We start from the raw sequence: 27,374 nt of genomic DNA, 5'->3' as shown, positions 1-27,374 counted from the left end.
TGCTGAAGTCTTGTATTAGCATAATTCTCAAATAATTAAACCATGTAATTACTGTTTGTGTCAGTTGCTTAGGAGTTGGTGTGTTCTCCCTGTGTCTGCGTGGGTTTCCTCTGGGTGACTGTATGTGAGTAGTGTGGTGTGTTCTCCCTGTGTCTGCGTGGGTTTCCTCCGGGTGACTATCTGAGAGGAGTGTGGTGTGTTCTCCCTGTGTCTGCGTGGGTTTCCTCTGGGTGACTATCTGAGAGGAGTGTGGTGTGTTCTCCCTGTGTCTGTGTGGGTTTCCTCCGGGTGACTGTCTGTGAGGAGTGTGGTGTGTTCTCCCTGTGTCTGTTTGGGTTTCCTCCGGGTGACTGTCTGTGAGGAGTGTGGTGTGTTCTCCCTGTGTCTGTGTGGGTTTCCTCCGGGTGACTGTCTGTGAGGAGTGTGGTGTGTTCTGCCTGTGTCTGCGTGGGTTTCCTCTGGGTGACTATCTGAGAGGAGTGTGGTGTGTTCTCCCTGTGTCTGTGTGGGTTTCCTCCGGGTGACTGTCTGTGAGGAGTGTGGTGTGTTCTCCCTGTGTCTGCGTGGGTTTCCTCCAGGTGACTGTCTGTGAGGAGTGTGGTGTGTTCTCCCTGTGTCTGCGTGGGTTTCCTCCGGGTGACTGTCTGTGAGGAGTTGGTGTGTTCTCCCTGTGTCTGCGTGGGTTTCCTCTGGGTGACTATCTGAGAGGAGTGTGGTGTGTTCTCCCTGTGTCTGTGTGGGTTTCCTCCGGGTGACTGTCTGTGAGGAGTGTGGTGTGTTCTCCCTGTGTCTGTTTGGGTTTCCTCCGGGTGACTGTCTGTGAGGAGTGTGGTGTGTTCTCCCTGTGTCTGTGTGGGTTTCCTCCGGGTGACTGTCTGTGAGGAGTGTGGTGTGTTCTGCCTGTGTCTGCGTGGGTTTCCTCTGGGTGACTATCTGAGAGGAGTGTGGTGTGTTCTCCCTGTGTCTGTGTGGGTTTCCTCCGGGTGACTGTCTGTGAGGAGTGTGGTGTGTTCTCCCTGTGTCTGTTTGGGTTTCCTCCGGGTGACTGTCTGTGAGTAGTGTGGTGTGTTCTCCCTGTGTCTGTGTGGGTTTCCTCCGGGTGACTGTCTGTGAGGAGTGTGGTGTGTTCTCCCTGTGTCTGCGTGGGTTTCCTCCGGGTGACTGTCTGTGAGGAGTGTGGTGTGTTCTCCCTGTGTCTGCGTGGGTTTTCTCCGGGTGACTATCTGAGAGGAGTGTGGTGTGTTCTCCCTGTGTCTGTGTGGGTTTCCTCCGGGTGACTGTCTGTGAGGAGTGTGGTGCGTTCTCCCTGTGTCTGCGTGGGTTTCCTCCGGGTGACTACCTGAGAGGAGTGTGGTGCGTTCTCCCTGTGTCTGCGTGGGTTTCCTCCGGGTGACTATCTGAGAGGAGTGTGGTGTGTTCTCCCTGTGTCTGCGTGGGTTTCCTCTGGGTGACTATCTGAGAGGAGTGTGGTGTGTTCTCCCTGTGTCTGTGTGGGTTTCCTCCGGGTGACTGTCTGTGAGGAGTGTGGTGTGTTCTCCCTGTGTCTGTTTGGGTTTCCTCCGGGTGACTGTCTGTGAGGAGTGTGGTGTGTTCTCCCTGTGTCTGTGTGGGTTTCCTCCGGGTGACTGTCTGTGAGGAGTGTGGTGTGTTCTGCCTGTGTCTGCGTGGGTTTCCTCTGGGTGACTATCTGAGAGGAGTGTGGTGTGTTCTCCCTGTGTCTGTGTGGGTTTCCTCCGGGTGACTGTCTGTGAGGAGTGTGGTGTGTTCTCCCTGTGTCTGTTTGGGTTTCCTCCGGGTGACTGTCTGTGAGTAGTGTGGTGTGTTCTCCCTGTGTCTGTGTGGGTTTCCTCCGGGTGACTGTCTGTGAGGAGTGTGGTGTGTTCTCCCTGTGTCTGCGTGGGTTTCCTCCGGGTGACTGTCTGTGAGGAGTGTGGTGTGTTCTCCCTGTGTCTGCGTGGGTTTTCTCCGGGTGACTATCTGAGAGGAGTGTGGTGTGTTCTCCCTGTGTCTGTGTGGGTTTCCTCCGGGTGACTGTCTGTGAGGAGTGTGGTGCGTTCTCCCTGTGTCTGCGTGGGTTTCCTCCGGGTGACTACCTGAGAGGAGTGTGGTGCGTTCTCCCTGTGTCTGCGTGGGTTTCCTCTGGGTGACTATCTGAGAGGAGTGTGGTGTGTTCTCCCTGTGTCTGTGTGGGTTTCCTCCGGGTGACTGTCTGTGAGGAGTGTGGTGTGTTCTCCCTGTGTCTGTTTGGGTTTCCTCCGGGTGACTGTCTGTGAGGAGTGTGGTGTGTTCTCCCTGTGTCTGTGTGGGTTTCCTCCGGGTGACTGACTGTGAGGAGTGTGGTGTGTTCTGCCTGTGTCTGCGTGGGTTTCCTCTGGGTGACTATCTGAGAGGAGTGTGGTGTGTTCTCCCTGTGTCTGTGTGGGTTTCCTCCGGGTGACTGTCTGTGAGGAGTGTGGTGTGTTCTCCCTGTGTCTGTTTGGGTTTCCTCCGGGTGACTGTCTGTGAGTAGTGTGGTGTGTTCTCCCTGTGTCTGTGTGGGTTTCCTCCGGGTGACTGTCTGTGAGGAGTGTGGTGTGTTCTCCCTGTGTCTGCGTGGGTTTCCTCCGGGTGACTGTCTGTGAGGAGTGTGGTGTGTTCTCCCTGTGTCTGCATGGGTTTCCTCCGGGTGCCTGTCTGTGAGGAGTGTGGTGCGTTCTCCCTGTGTCTGTGTGGGTTTCCTCCGGGTGACTGTCTGTGAGGAGTGTTGTGTGTTCTCCCTGTGTCCGCGTAGGTTTCCTCCGGGTGCACCAGTATCCTCCCACAGTCCAGAAACATATATTAGTAGGTGGACTGGCGACTAAAAAGTGTCCGTAGGTGTGTGTGCGTGTTGCCCTGTAAAAGGACTGGCGCCCCCTCCAGGGTGTATTCCTGCCTTGCGCTCAATGATTCCAGGTAGTCTCTGAACCCACCACGACCCTGAACTGGATAAGGCTTACAGAAAATGAATGAATGTACAATAAAAGTAAGCAGTATCCATGCCAGTGTCCAGACATGTTTGGAGTGTGTTGCAAGTGTCAAATTCTAAATGTGTTTATATTTATAAAATACTACCAATTTTGTCAGTTAAATAGTGAACTACTTTATTTATAACTATGAATTAATTTAATAACCATTTATCTAATTTGTCACTCTACTGCAGTAACAGCTTCATCGTTACTGGGAAGGCTCTATAGTAAATGCCGGAATAAAGCATCGCAGATTTGATGCCAACCATGGGATCACAAACACCAAAATACTGCTTCATAGCCAAACGCCATGTAGATTTACACCCCTCTGGATCACACTTGGCAATGAGCATGATGACCTCAGGTTCATAGACAGCATCCCATGTGAATTCATGTTCGGCTACGAAGATTTCACAAACTGTGTGTGCACAATTAAATGTCTGTGTTTTAAGGAAATGAAAAGAATCATTTTGGCGGCTCTATTTAGAGTGCACTAACATGTACACCCCTACACATGTAAACTGTAAATGTGTATAATTATAATGGAAGAGAAAATAGCCTCAGTCTTCCAGTGGTAATAAAACTGCCTCATTGCAACAGTATCTGACAGCTTGAAGTCCCATAAGTGATCAGTATTTTTATGCAGTGCTAACAGATGTTAAACAAAACCAAGAGTCTGCCGACACGCCTCAGCGGACACGGCCCCAAAAAGACTCGTCCACCTGTTTATCTTTCACAGAAACAAAGCTGCTTCCTTTAAATCACACCATCCTCCATTGTCAATCTGCTCACAAGACACTGAAAATGAAATGGGTCAGCCAGCTTTTCCAAAGTCATATCTAGCTTAGTCTGGAAATAAAATGTGTTTTTCAGTTCCTCGTTTAACAACGAAATTCAGTCACTGGTTGTCATCATCAGTGATTTATATTGAATAGTCTTACTACTCCTCCTTGGAAGAAGATCAGAAAATTCTGAGTGATGAAGGCAAAGGAAGAAAGGCAGGGCTAAATACCAATGGGTCCAGTGCATTACAGAGCATCACTCGTCTTTGCCACAGACCCTCCGCCCACAAGTAGGTGGAGTCTCTAAAACTTTCGGTGCACTAATCTGGCCTCACTGCCATGTTCCATTCTGATTGGCTCTCTGTGCACCAGCATGTACACACTTCTGTGTTTTCAGCTAATGTTCATTTTCAAGACATGAATTGATGCATCCTCGTTATTTTTGGCAAAGCAAGGACAACATCCAGGTGCTTGAACCACTCTTGCAGTTTGTGCTGTTGACGATTGGAATGAAAGGCAGTGGAAGAGGACGTCCAGGAAGAACATGAAAACGTAAGAACTGAGAAAAGGCCTGGGTACTGGTCCGACATGAAAATAGCAGACTCATGACTGGTCAGTTTCCAAGACAGTAAACTTACTTTTCTTGCAATAGAAGGCAGTTATTGGCCACATTAAGGGGCAACAGGTGCCTGACACCCTGAAGAATCTCACATCAGTGGACAAATTCATACAGCCAATCCACCTACCAAACATGTGGTGGTAAACATGAGCGGTTTGATTATAGAAATGGGAAACAGAAACAGACATATACCAATAAGAGTGTGAAACACTCACTGTTAAACTGCAGCTGGAACAGCCACAACCAAATGCTAGCCAAATATCATTATCATTATCAGTCATATTCTGTGATAGATTAGCATTAGGGATGCTAGCAGAAATGCTTATGATGGTTAATTCATTCATTCATTCATTATCTGTAACCGCTTATCCAATTCAGGGTCGCGGTGGGTCCAGAGCCTACCTGGAATCATTGGGCGCAAGGCGGGAATACACCCTGGAGGGGGCGCCAGTCCTTATGATGGTTAATTAATTTTTCTTTTTTTCTCTGTAGATTTTGAATGAGTTTTGACATTTATGCTTCAGTAGCCATGGTTCAGTGCCTGATAAACGTGATAAAATCACAATAATCACAGTTGTTGTTGCCTTATTTTACTCCAAATGCAGTCAATTTAGCTCAAATGTAATAGAGGTGTTAGCAGTAATGTGGTTTCTGGCCCCCTGTAGTACATGCTGCAAGAATTACAAATGGAGAAAAGTAGGAGCAGCTTCTGAGAATAAGGAAACTCTTCTGTGCAGATTTTTTCCCCCATAAATCATAGCTTTTTTTTGTTAAGGTCAATCTACTTGGAGAGGCAGCTTGAGGTTACGTTTCTGTGAACTTGTCATCGCATGAAAACTTCACACAGCAGCACAAACACAGTGAGATCCATTTCTTTAAAAAGTTCTTAGTCATGCATGACATTTGTGAAGCGCTGATGTGCACACAGATGAGTTTGTGTAAGACACATTCAGCAAAGAACAAAATCCACCATTTTACAGCTCCTAGAAATACATTTGTCATTAACATTCATTCATTCATTATCTGTAACCCTTATCCAGTTCAGGGTTGTGGTGGGTCCAGAGCCTACCTGGAATCATTGGGCGCAAGGCAGGAATACACCCTGAAGGGGGCGCCAGTCCTTCACAGGGCAACACAGACACACACACACATTCACACCTATGGACACTTCTGAGTCTCCAATCCACCTGCCAACGTGTGTTTTTGGACTGTGGGAGGAAACCGGAGTACCCGGAGGAAACCCACGCAGACACAAGGAGAACACTCCTCACAGACAGTCACCCGGAGGAAACCCACGCAGACACAGAGAGCACACCACACTCCTCACAGACAGTCACCCGGAGGAAACCCACCCAGACACAGGGAGAACACACCACACTCCTCACAGTCACCCGGAGGAAACCCATGCAGACACAGAGAGAACACACCACACTCCTCACAGACAGTCACCCGGAGGAAACCCACGCAGACACAGGGAGAACACACCACACTCCTCACAGACAGTCACCCGGAGGAAACCCACGCAGACACAGAGAGAACACACCACACTCCTCACAGACAGTCACCCGGAGGAAACCCACGCAGACACGGGGAGAACACACCACACTCCTCACAGACAGTCACCCGGAGGAAACCCACATAGACACAGGGAGAACACACCACACTCCTCACAGTCACCCGGAGGAAACCCACGCAGACACAGAGAGAACACACCACACTCCTCACAGACAGTCACCCGGAGGAAACCCACACAGACACAGAGAGAACACACCACACTCCTCACAGAGTCACCCGGAGCGGGAACCGAACCCACAGCCTCCAGGTCCCTGGAGCTGTGTGACTGCTTCTTTATTGATAAGTTAAATAATACCCAATTGTGTTTGTGTGTGTGTGTGTGTTTGTGTGTTGGGGGCAGTTAGACCTTCCCAGCCTCATTGACCTCAGGTCTGTGCATGAGTGTAATCAGGAGGAGGACCGTTTGTAGATTTCAGAGTTTTTTTTCTCCACAGTTTAGAAGAAGACTGTTGCAAACAAGCAGAAATTTCATTTAAATAGAGCTACAAGCATTGTGCCATTTTTATTGAGTTAAATTTGTGCTGACAAACAACTTACTTCAAAATATGATTCACCTTCAATTTCCATGCCCTTTTTCACAATCAATAATAGAGAAAGCTAGTTTGTTATTCAGTTAGAGCGACCAATGACCCGAAGGGCAGCAGAAAGATCGACATAGTGGCTCCTGTTGATTTATATTATTTGTAATTTAATACCATTCAGTAACAGTGTGCGGTTACACCAATGAACAATGGCTAATGGATCTTCACTACCACACTTTTCATATGTGAGGTTCCACAGCGATGGACAAGAGGCACCACTGTGTCCAGTGACTGGACTCATTCATTTATCCTTGCCCTAATTAACTCAAGCTGCTTAATGCAGTTGTTTTTGAGTTTGCTGTCTTTTGGGGATGTCTGGGTGTTTTTTTTTAATCCCCGTCCAGTCCCCTGACTCTCCAACTCTCCTTTCCCATGAGCCCGGACAGAAGGCTCCTGTCCCTGAGCCTGAATTTTTAGGTGCATTTGGGAGAAACAGTCGCAGCACCTCTCCATCAGGAGTGGAACAAGACGTCCCCTGGCTCCAATGATGTGCGAGGAACAGAAAGCGACAGATCACCCCCCATTTCTCCTTTTCTGTCCGGCCCACCGCTTCTAAAACATGATTGACAGCGAAAGGCATTCGAAGCACAGCCTCACTGTGGCACATCCCCAGTGTTTGTACAACAGACAAAATATTGCATAACGAGACAGCGATGGGAATAGACAGCCTGAGCTTCAGGCAGAATATTACAATAATAGACTCCCATTCTTTTCCCCCCATGAAAAGTTAGCGCAGCTGTAAGGGCTGTTGGAGGCAGGTTAACGGTGGCACATGAGATAAGTGACCACCATTCTGGGAACCTTTAGCTGTTAAGGCCATTGATTTCCGCTTTGGACGATATAAAATAGCAAATTTTATACGTCTGCGTGGGTTTCCTCTGGGTGACTATCTGTGAGGAGTGTGGTGCGTTCTCCCTGTGTCTGCGTGGGTTTCCTCTGGGTGACTATCTGTGAGGAGTGTGGTGCGTTCTCCCTGTGTCTGCGTGGGTTTCCTCTGGGTGACTATCTGTGAGGAGTGTGGTGTGTTCTCCCTGTGTCTGCGTGGGTTTCCTCCGGGTGACTGTCTGTGAGGAGTGTGGTGTGTTCTCCCTGTGTCTGTGTGGGTTTCCACCGGGTGACTGTCTGTGAGGAGTTGGTGTGTTCTCCCTGTGTCTGTGTGGGTTTCCTCCGGGTGACTGTCTGTGAGGAGTGTGGTGTGTTCTTCCTCTGTCTGCGTGGGTTTCCCCAATAAATAAATAAATAAATAAATTACAAACACACAGGGGGAGTCAAAAGCCACAGGACACACTTATCTGAATACCCAGCAAGTAATGTGTGAGGGGGCCTATCTTTTAGGCTCTATCTGGAACGTGGCCATTGTCTTGAAACAGGATCAAAGAGTTTTGTTCCATGCAGCTCCAAAATGGAGGTTATTATTCAGCAAAAGTGGTTCAAAGAAGGACCAGGTGAATATGAGTGGGTGACATATTCATGCATGAAGGGACGGAAGTCTAGGCCGTCTGGTCTGATCCCACAGTAAAAAATATTTCAGCAATAACTCCTGAAAAAGTAAAGGCTGGCTCTGATGGAAAGGTTTCTGAACGCAGTGCATCACAGTCTGCTTTGAGTAGGGCTGCATGCCAATCCTGACCACTATTCTCTTAGACAACAATAAGACCTGGGCGCCCACAAGCCTGCCGCTGGTTCCCCAGTTGTCCTTCGTTGTTGCCTAATATATCCCAGCACTTGACAGGTGGCATAGCCAGATAATCGATGTTGCTCATTTCAGCTTAGTGGTTTTGATCTGGCAGCTTACATTATACATCCAAATGTTTCTACATATTTCTTATGAGTTCATTTAGATACATTAATACTCAGCATGGGCCACAGGGATGCGCAACACTCTGAACTGCTTTCTGCAAAGGAATTTGGCTTCTTGAAAGTGCCATTCATCCAACCAGACTTTCACTAAAGCGCTCCTACTACATGCCACACAAAGGCTCAGATTTATACATTTATTATTTACTTAAAACATCAAGTGTGAAGCCTTCCCAGAAGCTGTTGGATGAGCTGTCCATACACATTTAGGCATAACAAGCTTGTGTTATAACCAGCAAATAAAGCATGGTTTAGCAGCACTTAAGAAATTCTTTTTGGAAAGGTCAATGGAAACAGCCCCCCACAGGCTCTTACACCACTGTCAACCTGAACTCCACTGAGATTTGAAGAACCTTCAGGAGCTCCTCTACCCCTGCAGTTCAGAATATATAATCAGGAGAATCAGTGATTTAAATTAATGCTTTACAAAACACTTCTCTAACACTGTGTCCTCAGACCAACCTCAGTTCTTGGACATGGAGTCAATTCTCCAAGAAGGTTTTATCATCTGAGATATGGTGGCGTTTCAAAAAGAATTACTAACTTTTAATAGTATTTTTAAAAATTCCCAGAGGAAATTAGTGGGGTCCAGAAGCTTCCATAAAAATATACACAAACAGAAAATAAAACAATTAAAGAACACTAGGTACTATTTTTACAACTTCAAAATCCCCCCCAAAAAAGGCCTCCATTTTTTTGTGGATTTATAGTTTACTACTTCATTTGAACAGAGCATTGGACCATTAGGAACGCTCTAAAACCACTTGAAATAACATCTTTTTACATGCCCTTAAAGTCCCCAGATAGCAAAATGTTCTGATGATATACGCATTGAACATTTATAGGTACAGGTGAGGGACATGAGGCTGGTTCACCTGGACACGTTTCGAAGAAGACTGATTTATAAAGAGAAAACTGCTTTCAGTTGTTTGTATGCACATTTTTATAAATGAGGCCTCAGGAGTTACACTGTGTTCTTTTATTTTACCCAGGTCTCTAAAGAAAGATTAGAAACATTCTCTTCTCCAGAATTAGAGGTGAATGTAACGTACCTTTAGGGAACACAACTGGACTTTTAAACACTGCCTTAGCTTTAAAGCTTATGTTAGATTACTACAGCTTTCAAAGTTAGTCACTTAACTGCCATTAAGTAGTGAATTGAATTCAACTTTCCTGCCATATTTAAAACATACATATACTTTTATTAATTACACTCCTCTGCCAATTAGTACATTTACTTTTATGTTAGATGTAGGCAGAAGACATTTGATGATGACGATCATGAACTATGAGATATGACCAGAAACTAACCTGACAAAGACATCAGCTTTGATCTGACGAAACATTCCTGGTTGTGTTTATTTTGGGCATAAAATTAATACACAGCCACAACAGTCACACTGTGTCTAATCTGAATAATCTCACAGTCCTCAGAAAATCTAAACAAGGGCCTACATTTACCACACGGCTCTGCACTGCTGACACCTCCTATCTTACGGTTCTAAGATGATACTAATCTAAATGTAGATGGGTCATAGGTTTGATAAAGCAGTTTTGCATGGTTTTAAGCTGTTTATCCCTGGCCCCTGCTGCGAAGCTGTAACGGTCTGAAATGACAAAAACACCAGCTCAGTGGAGCTTTCCTACAGGGCACGATGTTGCAGCAGATAAAGACATTTCTCTTCAAATAGAAACCCCAAGAGCCTGATGTGGTCAAGAGTCACTGTAAATGTGTGGAATATTTTAGTAATTTAACTGTTATATATAGCTATGTATTTGCAGTCCCTGAATTAACCAGTTCATGATCCAGAGAGTGGGGCGAGAATGTTTAAAACATTGCATACAGTGTCGTTTGTTACTTAAACCACAATAAATGGTACAATAAAGAACTACGCTACTTATTTTTAAAATCTATTTGGTCACATCAAAAGCAACAATACAGAACTGTATTTTAAAATTTTAAACTGCTTTGCTGTAACGAGCAGAAACATCTACGTTCATAGAATTCACCTTGTGTAAATATGCTGTAAATTTAAAGACTGATTTCCAACGAGGGTTCAACTGACCGAGTTCAAGAATGCCAAATGTTGCCAAGACACACACACACACACACTTGCTGAAACGCGTTGTTAGAGCGGCCAGCAGGGTCCAGCTGGTGTGGGCAGCTGTCCGTGTGGGTTAAACGAGGCAGAGGAGACAAGGAGACGGGGGCTGACCCCTAGCTGTGCCACACTAACTCATGCTCAATTCATATTGACAGTGATGTGGGCTTTACTGAGGCCTTCCCTGGCAATGGCCCAAGTCTGAAAGCGCGACAGTGAAAGGGACAAGAATATTCTCCTCAAGCAGGGAGCAAAAGACACAAATTTGGGTCACAGGTCATTTTATTAGAAACACCAACCACGCTGCTCTACTTCCCACAGAGAGACCACAAAGCTGATATTTCCATATACAGCTTATTAGTGATGCGTTAGCTGCGTCATGGATCGAGCCAACGGCATCCTGTGACCACTGATGGAGTACTGTGCCGCAACAGATGAGCTACTGTCTCTGACTTGATATCTACAAGGGGGACCAAGTAGGTAAGACTTTGTCTGACCGAGTCATACCAACGCAACTAACACCACAACCACTTCAGGTATGACTGCAGCGCTGAAAATGACCTACCACACAAATTATCCCTGCTCTGAGGTGGTTCTGATCGTAGAGGTATTATATGAGGCTAAATACTCCAGCAGTATTTGTGTGTCTGATCCACTCATACCAGTACAGAGTAACACCACCTTTGGGGGGTCCTGACCTTTGACTGCTAAAGAACAGGTTGAAACTGTGCTAATAAAAGTATGCAGAGCAACCAATAGACTAGTCAGTTGCAGAACTACACAGTTCTCCTGTATAGTAAGTGAGGGTGATAATATTAAAACTGATCGATGAGTAATTCTGTGCAAATTTATATGAATCACACTACATTCTGAATTCAAACTCAGACAAAGCATCAAATATTACCCGTTTAATAAAATAAAATGATTCCAACACAGAGGGCATTTCTTTGCAAATCGATCTTAAAGCACCATTAAACCACAGAAAGTCTGCACTGTTTGCACAAAAACTAATTCTCTCTGGTCTGTTGTCTCAATAATACAGAGCAAAAATATTGGGAAGTGAAAGAAGGAAATAGCTCCACACTGGTTTAGTTTCAGTTCAAGACTTAGAACCAAGATTAGGAAATGAAGTAGTCGTCAGGATTAGAAATGAGTTTGAAGAGTTAAAACAGAACAAATACTCACATCAAACAGCATTATTTAAAAGAAAGTCAGTTACAAAACAGAAGTGTAGTCACAAGCATGCAAAGTGAGATTAAAACTTTACTAATAAGAAATCTTCAGTCGCTTCCAATGAGTGAACACAGCTCACCAAGAGACGAGGTGGGATTCCTGTTAAAAGATCAGAGAATGCTATGAATAATATGATAAACGCTTGCCAAAACACATGTTAAATGCAGATGTCTTCAAATCAACACCAGTGCTGCCCTCTAGTGCACCTCAACGTGCAGCACTTTTATGAACAGAAATACACTGAGGCCTGTCTCAAAGCAGTGTTGAACAGACCAGTCACTGACAGCGTCAGTCTTATTTTCGATGAACCAAAGGCAAGTTAGCATGTTAGCTTAACAGCGGCATGGTGATAGTGTGCATTGTGCTGGTCTGCGTGGATCAGTCACAGCAGTGCTGTTGGAGTTTTTAAACCACACTATGGCCACTAAGACACTGCTGTGTGAGCCATACGTCCCAGTGGAACACATTACAACCATGCCACTGGCGCACTGATAAGGATCCACCAATCAAATATTACCATTCTTTGGTGGTCCTGTGGGGTCCTAAGAGTGAAAGGGCGGCTAACGAAGCATGCAGACAGAGCCTAATTGTAGAACTGCATGCTGCAACTTTAATGTGCTGAAATGAAGATTTCTGCTAAGTGAGACAGGGCCTGGAATAACAATATTTTGAACCTTATTAAAGATTGTTATGAACTCACAGAGCTTCCAAGGTAGGGTTCGAGGCGCGCGAAGCCCTGGGGTCAAACTGATAGTGGTTGTTGGTTCAGGTCTGTGAAGAAAGATATTAAGACCAAGCTGTGACACACCAAATATTTACCAAAAAGAAAAACATGCACAGTTCAGTCTTAATCATTAACACAGCTATAAACCAATGCGGTGTATATCCGGTGTCTACCAACTGCTATAGAACTATACAAACATCATATTTTGGACCAAGTATCGTCTAGTTTTCTCACAGAACCCGACTCACTTATTTTCGGTGAGCCGATTAGTGGATACACCCCATACAAATGTGTCTGCATTGTCATCAGCCTCTGCAACAAAAAACACACCACGACCGATTGAAAACCCCCAAGCGCATGTGAATCACCTTTAATCGAATAATCACAAGTGAGACCACGGGACACTGACCTTTATCCCAGTCCTCCTCACTCACAGGGTTTGTCCAAGTACTGACTGGGACATGAAATTTCCGCTGCATCATAGAGTTTCCATCTACAAAATGGCGTGATACCAATGGAGGTAAATAAACCCATAAACACAGAGATGTAGCAGTCAAACACTGACACTTTCTAAAACGAGTGGGACGAGTCTTACCCTCCTCAATACTGATAGAGCGTCTATCTTCGCAGTTTTGAATATGGTGAGCGAGCTCATGTTTGGGCATGAGGTGTTTTGCATTGAAGGGACAAGTCTTCAGTTCACTCGCTAGTTTGGGATGATTCTGAAAGATTACAAGTATTAATAAATACAATAAAATAAAATGGACACCCAAGCCAACAGTATCAGATGTAAATGACACCTGCTTCAATCACTTAGTGGCCATTTTAGTCTGTTAAACTACTAAAATACAAGAAATATTTTTAAATATTTTATCGTATCACAACCAGCGTCAATTCAATTAGCTTTGAGTGTAGGGCAGGGGTGCACAACTCCAGTCCTGGAGGGCCGGTATCCAGCAAAGTTTGGTGATTCCTCTGCTAAAACACACCCCTTAAACCTGGCAATTAACAGATGGAGTTGACTCAGGTGTGTGTGAGCAGAGGTATAACCAAAGTTTGCTGGATACCGGCCCTCCAGGACTGGAGTTGTGCACCCCTGGTGTAGGACATACACTTAATTTATATTTAAAAAAAGATTTACCACCAGATTTGTGACTTTGTTGCAGCAAGGAAAAATGGCGAGATTTAAACACTAATAATTTAGATGAAAACACGAATTGCTTTACGCTGGGTTGTCCCCAAAAATGTCACTCCATCCTCCATGTTTTAGTGTAGTAAAGATTTAAGAGAGAAACAAAAAGAAGAAATAATGCTGCAGGATGTGAAAGACCTGTCTGAAAACTATAACCATGTAAGAGCTTAATCATGAATAAGAGAGAGATAAACAGCTGCTAGTTGTGTGTGTGCATGTGATGCTAAAGCAAGATAACTGGTGAGGTGTTATGAAATACGAGTGATCACTGTAAAATGTGGAATTGCCCAACGCCATATCTGCCCATAGAGCCACATTCATGGCCAGTGAGATGTTATTAATCTACTAATACAGTTTTATTTTAGGTTTGTTGAGGCTGCCGTCTATTTAAGTTCATCATGTGTGCTGCTCAAGTATCGTTACTGACAAATCTGTTGCCTCACGGCCTAAACCAACACAGTCCATCATTAAATGTTTTGTCATAAGCCGAGTTCGGCATGTTGCACAACATGGAGCTGCTTCTCTTTACTAGATATGAGTTAATCTGGTGTGTCTAATGCAGCATAGTGTACACTGCTTGGTCCCAGTGGTTTAAGGTAGGTCTTCATGTGACATTATCCTGGCACGTATCCCATTCACTTCACCATTTGTGGAGTTGCACAATAAAGTCTTAAAGACCGGTCACTCTAGGACACCCCACAAGCATCTGCCCCCTGTGGTTATATCACTGACATGTCTAAAGGTTTTAATACACTTCCAAACTGATTTCAACAAGGGAAATAAAGAGTTGATATTTGACAGACTTTACCACATAGCGGCAGCACTAACCTTTCTGCACTTGAGCAAGTGATACGGGAAGCGACAGGCCCGGATCTGGTGGTTTTTATCGTAAGGACACTGCAGCAGCTTGTTGGGATCGCTGGGATCATCCTGTTTCACTGCAAAAAATGCGTACAGAATACCTGACTCATTTCAGCAAAGTGCAGGCTGATTTTGATGTGATAAACACCGGTTTGAACAAAATGCAGACGCAGCAACACCCAAGGTGACTCAAAGCTGGAGAGCAGTCAGAGGGGGGAAGTAGCCATTTCCAATACAGTTCAGATCAGAGGTAAAAATGTCTCAATAAACCCATAAACTAGAGGAACCAGAGTCAATTCTCCCTCCAGTGTAAGTCGGGGAGTGCTTCCAGTGTAAGTGCTGCTGAACAAAGACATTACAAGGGGTTAATTACTTTTCTTTTTTTTTGGTTACAAAATTTTATATCATCATTAAACCAGAACATCTAAATACTGATTAAATATGACTACTATATGACCAGTACGGCCTGCTGTACCTAGTGTTTGACTTGGAGGGAATTGTCAGAGGGGGAGGAGCTCAACACTGAGGCAAGAAAGTTGTGTTTTATCATCTGCGACATTCGCAGCAAGGGCAGAATTTAGGAACAGATAGAGGACCATGCTGTTCCAGTCCTCATCCTCCTGCCTGCTCAGACACACTCCAGAGATATGCTCAGGGTCTCAAGCATAGAAAAACAACACACGTTTGTCTTCAAACACTTAAAGACTTATGAGAAACTGCACTATTCAGAATTAGTGATTTTTATCCTCCTAACCAAATATATTGGAGCAAATCTACATTTTGCTCAGATCCACTGCAGTTACTCCCCTTTTGAGTTCGCTTTGTGCCCTTGTTGTTGGCTGCCTTTGGTTTTTAGTCTAGACTGTTACACAATCTGCAGAATTAACACATCTAAAAACATTCTACCCAGTACACCACAAAACAGGTTTTCTCCAATAAACACAAACGTTGAGGAAACGTTTAACAGAAATGTCTCTTACCGCCTGGTCATTTCCTACTGGACTTAACTATGGTCCTAAGTTATCTACATCTCAGACCCTTTCCTGGATATAGTGGACTTGTTTCCCAGAGAGGGATTAAGCCTAGTACTGTACTATATTCTCCTTCCAGTTGAAAGTTACAATTCAGAAAGCTATGTTAAATCCTTGTCTGGTAACAACCCCATTACTTCCACTGCAACTCTGAGGATTTGATTAGCTGATGAGTTGAACCAGGTGTGCTGTAGAAGGGAACGCACAGCATGGTGCCTCTAGGATCAGGGTTGGGAACCAGTGATGTAGATAGGAGGATTATTTGGCTAAACTGAGAAATGGTGGGATTACACAAAGTTAGATTGAGGAGTTTAGCTATAGATAACTTAAGCCCAGAGTTAAGTTCTGTCTAAAAGGAATGTTCTTCAGCTCCTTTCCTGTTGGAACCATTTGACTTGGGTTAAGATTTCTGGTGAAACTGAGACAAGACAGGGCTTAAGCCCATGAATGAGGAACGTTTTTCTGCTCTATTCCTATTGAACACATTTGATTTGAAGCCTAAATTCTCAACTTAAAAATAAGAAACTCTGCTTTGGGGAATAGCTCCCCAGGACTTCTCAGTTTAGACAAACAGAAAACCTTCAGGATTCTTACCCGGTTCTTGGTTCTGGCCCCGGACAGACTCTCCGGTTGTGTTCACTGAAACTGGGCCGAGACTGGTGCCGAAGCCTATGGTGGACATTTTCTGCTGCCACCTATAAAAACAAGAGGAAAATTCAGAAGGACAGGAAATACAAGGTCAACGCTATGCGCGTGGTTTTTTTTTTTTTTCTCTAATTCAACTCCACAACCGTGAAAAGTGTCCTGCTGCTGCTCAAACGGATATTTCATTTGTTTGTTTGTCGAAGAAATGTTGAAAGTAAACGTGTATGACGCTATATTTCGTGTGTAAACAGTTTTGTATTGTAATTATTACGTGTAAACTCCTGGCGTCCTTTCTGCGGCCTGAACTACAGAAGCCATTCTTCGGTTCTAATATACACTCCGAGCCACACGTAGATAAACCCCGCCCACATATCGTCAGTATATTAACTGTCACCCGACAGATAATTTGCTACAACTCAGGACACGCCCACTGTGTTTCTTTTGGCGGCTTTTTTCCAACTACATATCTCTGCAGGCCGGAGGCCAGCAAGTGGGAGGGGCGTACGCAGCAAGTGGGCGGAAACCAGCAAGTGGGCGACCTATGTTTTGTGGGAAGGCGAATGTAGGAAAAGCAGCCTTTGTGATTTGAAAAAAGGGCATAGTTTCTCTCCAAGAGAACTAGGCACCCTCTACTAGTTATAGTTTAAAATATTAGGTTTCAGTGAAAACGAAATACATATCACTCCTGGTATTTTAATTATATATTTGTGGTAATCTGATTATGGGGTGAACTGCAAACTTATGAAATCCATTAGGTCTCTCATGTTTACAATCATTATTTTAATTTGATTACAGAACTATAGGACTAAATTATTTGTTTTGGAACAGCTTCTTTCCATTAATGGACATGGGAGAAATGGTGCTAATAATTTGCAAATTATCATAATATTCAGCAAACCTACTATGAGCACTCAGTCATATGACAATAGAGTCATTGCCTGTAGCTGTAGGGTAGGGGGAGGAGAGGCACGGTGGCGCAGCAGGTAGGTGTCGCAGTCACACAGCTCCAGGGGCTTGGAGGTTGTGGGTTCGATTCCCGCTCCGGGTGACTGTCTGTGAGGAGTTGGTGTGTTCTCCCTGTGTCCGCGTGGGTTTCCTCCCGGTGCTCCCACAGTCCAAAAACACTTTGGTAGGTGGACTGGCGTTGTCTGGCGTCTGTCTGTGTTGCCCTGTGAAGGACTGGCGCCCCCTCCAGGGTGTATTCCTGCCTTGCGCCCAATGATTCCAGGTAGGCTCTGGACCCGCGGTTACAGATAATGAATGAATTCCAAGATAGTGGTGCAATCTTTCAGGAAATTTGGCTCAACTTAAAACTAAGAATATAAACAGACATTCAGAGAAGTTCACTGTACTTCATCTAGTTTTAAACGATTCTTTATAGAAGTATGCCCTTGTTGTAGAGTATTATGTATTCTCTTTGCGTTCAGATGATCACACATCCTTTGATTTGGCATCAGAACCAGGTCCTGGAACCCCCTACTCACAAAATTAGTTGAATCCAGTTTGTTTGAACAGATAGAATAGGATCATAATTGGATAACACTGGCTTAGACTGTCAGAAAGCCTCCCTTTATTATTACCTTCTTATTGTGCATGTGAATTTGTAAAAGGACTGTCTTGTCTGAAACTGCTTATCCAATTCAGGGTCGCGGTGGGTCCAGGCCGAAGCCTAACCGGAATCACTGGGTGCAAGGCAGAAACACACCAGTCCCTCACAGGTCGACACACACACACACAAAATACACACACACTGAGTCGCCAATCCACCTACCAACTCCTCACAGACAGTCACATGGAGTGTGGCTCAAACCCACAACCTCCAGGTCCCTGGAACTGTGTGACTGCAACACAACACTACCTGCCTCACCACCGTGCCACCCGAAGGGCTATCAATCTATTTTTAAATAGTTCATTTATTCAGTTTAATTTATTTTAGAAATACACCATATGTACAAATATTTGAGGACAAAATTGTAATGAATGTATTCTACATTAAGTTGCACCCATTACTAACACAGATGTGCAAATGTGCACACACTGCCTCTCTAATCCCTGTGGAGAAATACTGACAATAGAACTGGATTCTCTGGAGTAGAGAAACATGAACCTAACGCCAGGCGAGGAATATATAGCACCCCAGCACTGGGCTGTGCTGATGAACCCATATTTACTGTCATGTCTTTTGTGAGGAAGTGAGTAGTAGCCTATATGTAAGCAAACATTATCATTCTCAGTACACGTGGTTCTCAGTTAAATGGTTATTCTCTTTATTTATTGCAAGAATTTCACATATTAAGCCAATCACAAACAAGTCTGTAAGTCACATGATGCTGAAAATGTACTCCATATAATGTACTCACTGTTTACAAGGTACAATATTAACACTGAAAACAGAACAGTTATTACATGGTCACCAGGCACACAGCTGTACTACAGAATACACAATAATCAAGTCCCAAAGAACTCACTGACATTCTCTTAAACTTCCAAACAATGCTCAAATAGAGCAATCTGAGCTGCATTAGTTATGGAAATTTTTTAGAAGAAAGAAAATAACTAGTATACCTATTTTGTGCAGGGCATTTTACGCAAAGCAGGACGTCACAGTTAAACAGACAGCCTAGGTTTCTAAAAGTATCAAACTATACACACTGTCTGAACTGTGGTGTATAAGGTGCCCTGCAGTCTAGTATCTGTGCATTAAGAATTGAGGTGAGGGGCCAGCTACAGTCCAGTTTACATGCCTTAAAAATTCTGGGGTGAGGGGCGTGTCGTAACCACAGACATCGCATTGACCCTGAGACCCTGCTCATCAACACAAGCTTTCAGAAACAGCTCCATATCAGCCCTGTTTTTAAAAACAAATAAAAAGGGTTCTTTAGCCTCTGGGTCATCTCCAGAGCCTTTATGCCAACTACATATCTCAAAGCCAGCGACGTGATTGAGTCGTGCTTAAAATGTTCTTCCGCGCTCATTTGGAGCTGCCTCCGGCCTGTAGAGATACCCTTCTTGCTTTTTTCGCTTCTGCTACAAAGGTTCCTATCTCTAAATGAATACATAAATTAATCAATTAATTAACTAATATTAATTTTTGGTCCAACTGAGATAAAAATAATTCATGAATACATATCGATGTTAAAATCATGATTTAATAGTACTTTAAATACAACAAATGAACAATTATAATACAATTTATTCATTCATTCATTATCTGTAAGCACTTATCCAGTTCAGGGTCGCGGTGGGTCCAGAGCCTACCTGGAATCATTGGGCGCAAGGTGGGAATACACCCTGGAGGGGGCGCCAGTCCTTCACAGGGCAACACAGACACACACACACACTTTTGAGTTGCCAGTCCACCTACCAACGTGTGTTTTTGGAATGTGAGAGGAAACCGGAGCACCTGGAGGAAACCAACACAGACACAGGGAGAACACACCACACAGACAGTCACCCGGAGGAAACCCACGCAGACACAGGGAGAACACATCACACTCCTCACAGACAGTCACCCGGTGGAAACCCACGCAGACACAGGGAGAACACACCACACTCCTCACAGACAGTAACCCGGGGCAGGAATCGATCCCACAACCTCCAGGCCCCTGGAGATGTGTGACACTACCTGCTGCACCACCGTGCCGCCCCTAATACAATTAAAAAAAAACATTTTTGGTAAGATATTGAATATGTTTCAGTGAATAAGAACTGGTCCACATTTTAATACTTTATAAACACAAGAAAAAATCATTGCAGCAGATTTATTTCATTTTCTTCTCCGCTTCTCCATTTCAGGGTCGCGGTTTGCAGCAGATTGCGGAGAGTGAATTTGGGAAACACACATTTTATAGAATGTATTTTCATTTCATCTTGATCAGTTTGTTTTTTTAATAGTCATTGATTCAGCACTGGGCTGCGAACAGTGTGTTAAACTGAAAAAACGAATAGTTAACAATTTATTTAAACCTCTCAGTATTTTTAACATGGCAGTTTAGTGGTACAACAAATGACTGACACTGAAAAAGAATTGAAGAGCGCTATCCAATCAAATCTATGGCTTGGAGACAACAACCACGCCTCTTTGCATTCCGCGTGTTGACCCCGCCCACTCAGATTTGTCTGCAGTTCCTTTGCAAAATGGCGCTGTCCTTTATGGGTATATGCCGTAGGGTTTCATTGAGTGTTCTGTGTGGGATTCGACCGACTACGGGGCTTTACCCTCACAGACTGGCCGCTGCGCAAGTAAGGTAAAATGTTTATCAAGGACATAGGCACACTTTCGACTTTGTAACATGTAAACTGAAGCTGTCCCTGAGTCTGAGGATCTGTCCCAAATGGCTCCGTACTCCCTACATAGTGCAATAGACAGATCCAACTCAGTAGCTTCTCCTTCCAAACACTGCATAGTGTGTTTGAGGAACTGTCAGCTGGGATTCAGCCACATCTTTACAATCCCGTATTGGACAAATCAGTCACTATTTTAGTGTAGAGGCAGGGATTCCCTCATTTACACTAGTGCACCATAAAGGTAGGGTGTAGGGAGCTATTTGAACATCAGCCTGAGCTTATGATCCTTGGTCTATTCTGGAATTTGTTAATCAAAGGTCGTGTATTTATAATTATAAATAGGAAAAATACATATGTAGATGTGTGAAATATTGTGAATGTTTGAGTGTGTGATTTAGGTGTTTTAGGAGGGAACTGTGTACAAGTTTGACCTGGGTGTGTCCAATCAGAACTGGAGCTGTTTTGTGAATGTGGAGAGCCCAAACCTGTTTACACTTTGTGATGAAGGGACAGGGACAAGTTCATAAACATATACTGGTCATGTAAGATCTAAGCACTGATGTTAACTGATTGCTCTCTGTAGGTTATGTTTAGTGAGGCAGTATTCACCTTCCCAAGCAAGACAGGGCATTGGCCGAAGCATTGCATCCAGGCTGAAATGGGCCAATGAGAAGTATGAGAGATTCCTCCAGCGCCGATTTCCTCGCTTCTATGTTCTGTATCAAACCTTTATGAGAGGTAAGTTTAGACTTCATGCTTTTATGCATGCATGGATGGTGTAGTAACACTAATGTCCTCTGCATGTGTGTGATTCTCAGGAACACCACTCCAGAGCTTCTGAAAAAATGCGTAGGAACAAGTTTGAATTTAAAAAAATTGATGATTTCCCATAAATTAAGACTAAAAATGTTACCCGTATTTTCCCTATTGGTAGTGAATGCCAGAGGTCACTTTTATATAGGACTCCCCCAGTTGCACACAATTACATAGAACCTGTGGAAGAATTTTTGAAGCATCTATACACTTCCTATTTAGATTTTAAATGCACGTGAATAATGTCGTTGCAGGATTTCGACTTCTCTTTCAGGACGCCAGAGAAGTCCACAGAATCAGAACCCGGATGATCACTAACAGAATAGATTACCCGAAGCTGCCTTATCGTGAAATGGAGAAGCTCAGACAGGTGAGACAATTGGTCAGCTTATACATGATTGGTTTCCAAACTACTCCTCCATTAATACATTTCATGATTTGCTAAGCAGAATTTCTTGGTTTTCAAATGCACCAATCATTAATAGTTTGGAAGTAAAAAACTGTAGTGATGTGTAAAATTCTATTCATCAAAATAAGTGTTAATACTGTATCCAAATAATAATAATAATAATAATAATGTATCACTCTCTGTCTGACAGGTACGCAGAGATGTGATCAAAGCCATTCCTCTGGTGATCATCTCTATACCTCCATTTGCCAACTACCTAGTCTTTTTTCTTATGTAAGTGTTGAATATTTGAGTTCGAGAATTAAGGTGCTGTCCCACTCTAACATGCTGAAATAAGACTAATACATGTTAGCAGCAGGTAGTGTCGCAGCCACACAGTTCCAGGGACCTGGAGGTTGTGGGTTCGAGTCCCGCTCCGGGTGACTGTCTGTGAGGAGTGTGGTGTGTTCTCCCTGTGTCTGCGTGGGTTTCCTCCGGGTGACTGTCTGTGAGGAGTGTGGTGTGTTCTCCCCGTGTCTGCGTGGGTTTCCTCCGGGTGACTGTCTGTGAGGAGTGTGGTGTGTTCTCCCCGTGTCTGCGTGGGTTTCCTCCGGGTGACTGTCTGTGAGGAGTGTGGTGTGTTCTCCCCGTGTCTGCGTGGGTTTCCTCCGGGTGACTGTCTGTGAGGAGTGTGGTGTGTTCTCCCTGTGTCTGCGTGGGTTTCCTCCGGGTGACTGTCTGTGAAGAGTGTGGTGTGTTCTCCCTGTGTCTGCGTGGGTTTCCTCCGGGTGACTGTCTGTGAGGAGTGTGGTGTGTTCTCCCTGTGTCTGCGTGGGTTTCCTCCGGGTGACTGTCTGTGAGGAGTGTGGTGTGTTCTCCCTGTGTCTGCGTGGGTTTCCTCCAGGTGACTGTCTGTGAGGAGTGTGGTGTGTTCTCCGTGTCTGCATGGGTTTCCTCCGGGTGCTCCAGTTTCCTCCCACAGTCCAAAAGAACACATTGGTAGGTGAATTGGTGACTCAAATAGTGTCCGTAAGTGTGAGTGAATGTGTGAGTGTGTGTGTGTGTCTGTGTTGCCCTGTGAAGGACTGGCGCCCCCTCCAGGGTGTATTCCCGCCTTGCGCCCAATGATTCCAGGTAGGCTCTGGATCCACCGCGACCCTGAACTGGATAAGGGTTACCGATAATGAATGAATGAATGTTAGTTTAAAGTACTTGCTTTAATCTTTTCACCTCATGATCCTCATAAACTGTATGCTGTGTTTATAATAATATGTTTATGTAAGTACAAATAAGCTACAGTTTTTTTTAATTCCTTTCCACTGAGTTCAGTTTAAAAGTATAAAACAATTTCAACTCCGGCCAGTAGGGGATGCAGTGCACTCTTCAGTCCTCCCAGTGTCTGCCTAGTGCTCCAGCTTTTGCTTTTAGATAAACAGTCGATATAAGATGTTGGAGCACTGGAGTTTTTGATGAAAACTTTCCTTATTAACATTTGTGAGGGCAGGTACTGATACTGGATGATGAGGTATGGATGACAAACACCACTCCAGGCCCATACCCCAGGAGCTTCTTCACTTCAGAGCATGCAGTTCTATTGCTTCACGGTCCAGTGCTGAGGGACTTTGTACTAGTTGATGCTAGCTATTTTGCATAGTGACCTTAGGCTCATGATGTTTGTCTCTGGCTTTTTTTCTCTTGGCTCCTCATCCATATTTCTCTACTCTCTATGATATCTTCACTAACCTATGTACCTCTCCATCCTGAATCCACCTCCTGTCTTTCCCCCCTCTTGTTACCAGGTATCTTTTTCCTCGCCAGCTCCTGATTCGTCACTTCTGGACGCCTCAGCAGCTGGTGGAGTTTCAGGCAGTTTACCACACTCGGAGAGCGCAGCACCACCAGGCCGTGCTCTGCGGGCTGGAGAGGGCAGTGCCCAGTGTAAAAGATGACCGCCTGAAGAGCCAACTTATAAACCTTTGCAACAAAGTGGGTCACAGTCTAATGCCTTGCTATTTTTGAAACTACTACAATACTAAAGTGTTATTAACATATTTATGATAGTAAGGACCTGGGATGTGGACCCATAAAGAAACGTTAAAGGTAAAGTATGGCATCATGAGGTCATTTATTGTAGCAGTTTCCCGCCTTAAAATGGGCGATATTTATAATATTGTATAATATGTAGATGTACATTTCATAGCATTTATTGTTCATTTTCTCTGTAGGAATCAGTGTTTTCCTGTGTTTCTAGGTGCAGAGTGGTGCTCACCCTATTGTATCTGATCTTCATGCTGTAAGGACTTTATTCTCTGGCCCTCCACTTGGTATGAAAAGATTATACACAGATCAAATGGTATGTTGATATCATAATGACCCAGTACTGCTACTGTGTTTTAGCTTCAAGTATGTATTTGTTTTAGAACGCAATGACCTGTGCTTGTACCTGTTTGCTTTCAGAGACACCTCTGTCCATTGCTCTTCCTGACGCCCCGTCTCCCTGCCTTCTGGATGGGACGGCGCTTGACTTGCCATGCCTTAGAACTCATGCATCTGGACCGCGCCATTGCCCGCCTGGGCCTTCACCAGCTTAATGACCTGGAGCTCAGAGAGGTCTCAGACACTGCCTTATATTTTAAATTATGCACTTAAAATAAAATACAGGATTATAACACTCAGGAATGTAAAAGGCAAGTATTTAGTGTCGCTGCCCTGAAGTGATATTGGGTTTTAGTGCCGGGCGATATGAGTGCAAATCAATATCACAATTAATTGTACATTTTACCACGATTACGATTAATGAACGACTATCCATCTATCCATTATCTGTAAGCGTTTATCCAATTCAGGGTCACGGGTGGGTCCAGAGCCTACCTGGAATCATTGGGCGCAAGGCAGGAAAACACCCTGGAGGGGGCGCCAGTCCTTCACAGGGCAACACACACACACTCTCACTCACACCTACGGACACTTTTGAGTCGCCAATCCACCTACCGATGTGTGTTTTTTGGACTGTGGGAGGAAACCCACGCAGACACAGGGAGAACACACCACACTCCTCACAGACAGTCACCCAGAGGAAACCCACACAGACACGGGGAGAACACACCAACTCCTACGAACGACTATTTGTTTTTGTATTTTTACTCTCATAGTTCTGTGAGATCCAGTATTAAAGCTGGGATATTATTTTTAATGTTTCTGGAAGTGTCGTCCAAATTAAAGTCAAAACACAACACACCCAAACCACAGGCACTGTATTTTGCTTTGCAAATATACTTTAAATTAATTTGTTCCTTGTAGAAAACTTAGTAAAAACACTTCCAGGAGTTGTTTAAGCATTACACTCATTTATTCACATTCTGTAACTACTTCAGTGCCTACCCTGAATAATACAGTCACAAGGCAGGAACCCACGCTTGACAGGCCACATGTCCATCAGGTGGCATCTCACACTCTCCCATTGACGCATACACACACCACAGACTTTACACAACCAGTCCACCAAACAATATGCCATTTTTAGGATGATGATGAAATTTAGAGCACTCAGAGGAAACCAACACGGACACGGGGAGCGCAAACCAAACACCGTCACTTGAGCCAGGGATTGAACCTAGGACCTTGTGATCCTGGAGCTGTCTGCCACAGACAATACAAATATAAATCAAATCAGTTTTTCCTTCTCCTGTATATTTACTGCTTCAGGTGTATACGATTTTTCAATAATACCTGTCCCTGATTTGATAATTTGTCTGTTTTCAGGCGTGTTATATTCGAGGGCTGAACGTAGAGCCTCTGAACCCTTCTCAGTGCCGACAGTGGCTCTCCCAGTGGCTGCAGTTTTCAACATATCTCAAAGGTGAGGGCAGAATTACATTGGTTTGTTATTAAATATTGCTCTACCAGTTATTTTCCAAATAGTGTTTTCAGTGCATGGTTTTAAGTTTGTCTACAAACTTTTGTCAGAGAACACCGCTTCATCATTACAACACACATTTTCCAAGTCATTGTTAGAGTGCTTGACAGTTGCAGTAAGCCATGCCCACTCACTGGCATTCTTCCTCTTTTCCTTCCTCAACTGACTCCACCCAGAATCAGAGACATCCCTCTATTTGCACAGCATGGTACTACTGACAGTAAATTTCCCAAAGCCAACACTCAGCTGACCAGCCACCATGAGCGCACGGACAGGGAGTAACCACAAAAGAAACCCGAACAAGGGGAAAACAATGCGGAAGTGGATGACTACTATTAGAGGAAAAACTGTCAGGCCAGTAACCGAACTGAAACAACACAGTCCAACTTTCTACTCTGAGCTGTTGAAGCTACAGTAATGCAGAAGTGGTCCAGGTTTGGTAGGAAGTGACGTAATATTATTAGAGTAGGGTATTTTTGGGTGGGCTTGTGGTTGGGGCTCCTGCCGGTTTACTTCAGCACAGAGATTAGAAAGAGGAGAAAGTAGCATCACGCCCAGAAGAAAACACCATTAGCCTTCGCCATTAGGCTCCAGTTAATTGAACAACTGGAGCCATTCCACGTTTATTAACGAGGGGGTGGCTCCATAATGGGATTATGGATATACATCTGAAAGCTGATGTAACTGTTGATGAGTTAATGCCGGACAGGCCCTTTCTAGTGATATGTTTACAGGGAGATTCTGTTTTGGGTTATTCCACATATGATCCTGTCGTCACAGAACGGGACTTTCTGTAGTGTGGTGTTGTGGCTTGGCTTCTATTTTTAATCACATCTCGGCTGAGCACTGAAAATAGTGTACTTCTCTAGTAGCAAGGCTTTAATTTCACTATGTCCATCTGCTCTTGCGCTTCCATATTGGATCTGTGACAAACCTTCTCTCTATGAATGTTTATAAGCCTGGTCCAAATGATGGTGAATAATTTAATATATGATCTATACCCTGTAATAAGAATTAAAAGCCTGTCTTCACTGAAATACATTTGAATTTAATGTTGTGATAAAAGCCTTTTTCCTCATGAGGGATTTGTTTACTGAAGCACTGACAGGTAAAGTTACGGATAAAGCAGGATCTGAGCTGTTTATAGCTTGTTTACTTGGTCTTATGTACTGATGAATCACCATATTTTGCCTTGCACACTGGTGTAAATATCCGTACTGTCCCTATAAATGTATGTTGCCATTTACTTTACATTACTAAAGGAATTCATCAGTATTTTCACACCTGACGTCTATCTGCTGTGTCCGAAGCCTATGGTTGATTCCTTGTACTTAACAGAAAAACACATGCACCCAAAACAAACATATAAAAGGGACACATGATGTATTGGATTTCCTTGTCAGCTGATATAATCCTGCCAGTGAATGCAGGCCCAGTTTGTTTATGTATCAGCATCAGCACCCTCTGATCAAAAATACTGCCATCTCCAATGTGATCATTTTACAGAAGTATGGTTATTGAAACAGACAATTCTCAATTTACCGTTTAATTTGAACAGATTTAAAGAGCTGTTTCACATTCAAAAAGGGCCTTTTCTAATTCCAGGAACAACTAAAATAAGGTTTTAATACACAGCAGATAGAGACTAGGCTGGGAAATGCTTATTTTACTCTTGTAATGAATTTATTTCACTTAAAATATAGAGCACTCTGTTTTCCGCATTCAAAATTCCAGTACAATGTGAAATAAACATCCATTACCTTCTGCTCAGCCCCTTGTCTTTT

General features: G+C 44.0%; 2 protein-coding genes across 2 annotated transcripts; one reads left to right on the top strand and one right to left on the bottom strand.

Annotated features, from left to right (window-relative positions):
• Positions 1–11,403: 11,403 nt before the first annotated feature.
• zgc:56699 (uncharacterized protein LOC405758 homolog) lies at positions 11,404–16,558 on the bottom strand. The gene is made up of 8 exons (XM_066670501.1): positions 16,458–16,558; positions 16,136–16,236; positions 14,478–14,587; positions 13,053–13,179; positions 12,867–12,950; positions 12,706–12,769; positions 12,434–12,504; positions 11,404–11,832 (listed from the first exon to the last, which is right to left on the bottom strand). Coding segments are annotated over exons 1-8 (606 nt in total). The 5' UTR covers positions 16,505–16,558; the 3' UTR covers positions 11,404–11,830.
• A 3,727-nt stretch (positions 16,559–20,285) lies between these two features.
• letmd1 (LETM1 domain containing 1) lies at positions 20,286–27,354 on the top strand. Its single transcript, XM_066670498.1, has 9 exons — positions 20,286–20,433; positions 21,057–21,211; positions 21,541–21,656; positions 21,886–21,968; positions 23,474–23,660; positions 23,926–24,027; positions 24,132–24,284; positions 25,437–25,533; positions 25,767–27,354. The coding sequence occupies exons 1-9, from the start codon at positions 20,324–20,326 to the stop codon at positions 25,838–25,840; spliced, it is 1,077 nt and encodes a 358-aa protein (XP_066526595.1). The 5' UTR covers positions 20,286–20,323; the 3' UTR covers positions 25,841–27,354.
• The last annotated feature ends 20 nt before the right edge of the window (positions 27,355–27,374 follow it).

Source organism: Hoplias malabaricus, chromosome 5 (assembly GCF_029633855.1).
Source record: "Hoplias malabaricus isolate fHopMal1 chromosome 5, fHopMal1.hap1, whole genome shotgun sequence".
Taxonomy (NCBI): Eukaryota; Metazoa; Chordata; class Actinopteri; order Characiformes; family Erythrinidae; genus Hoplias; species Hoplias malabaricus.
Note: the sequence above shows the minus strand (reverse complement) of the source record. Positions and strands in the feature narration are given on the sequence as shown.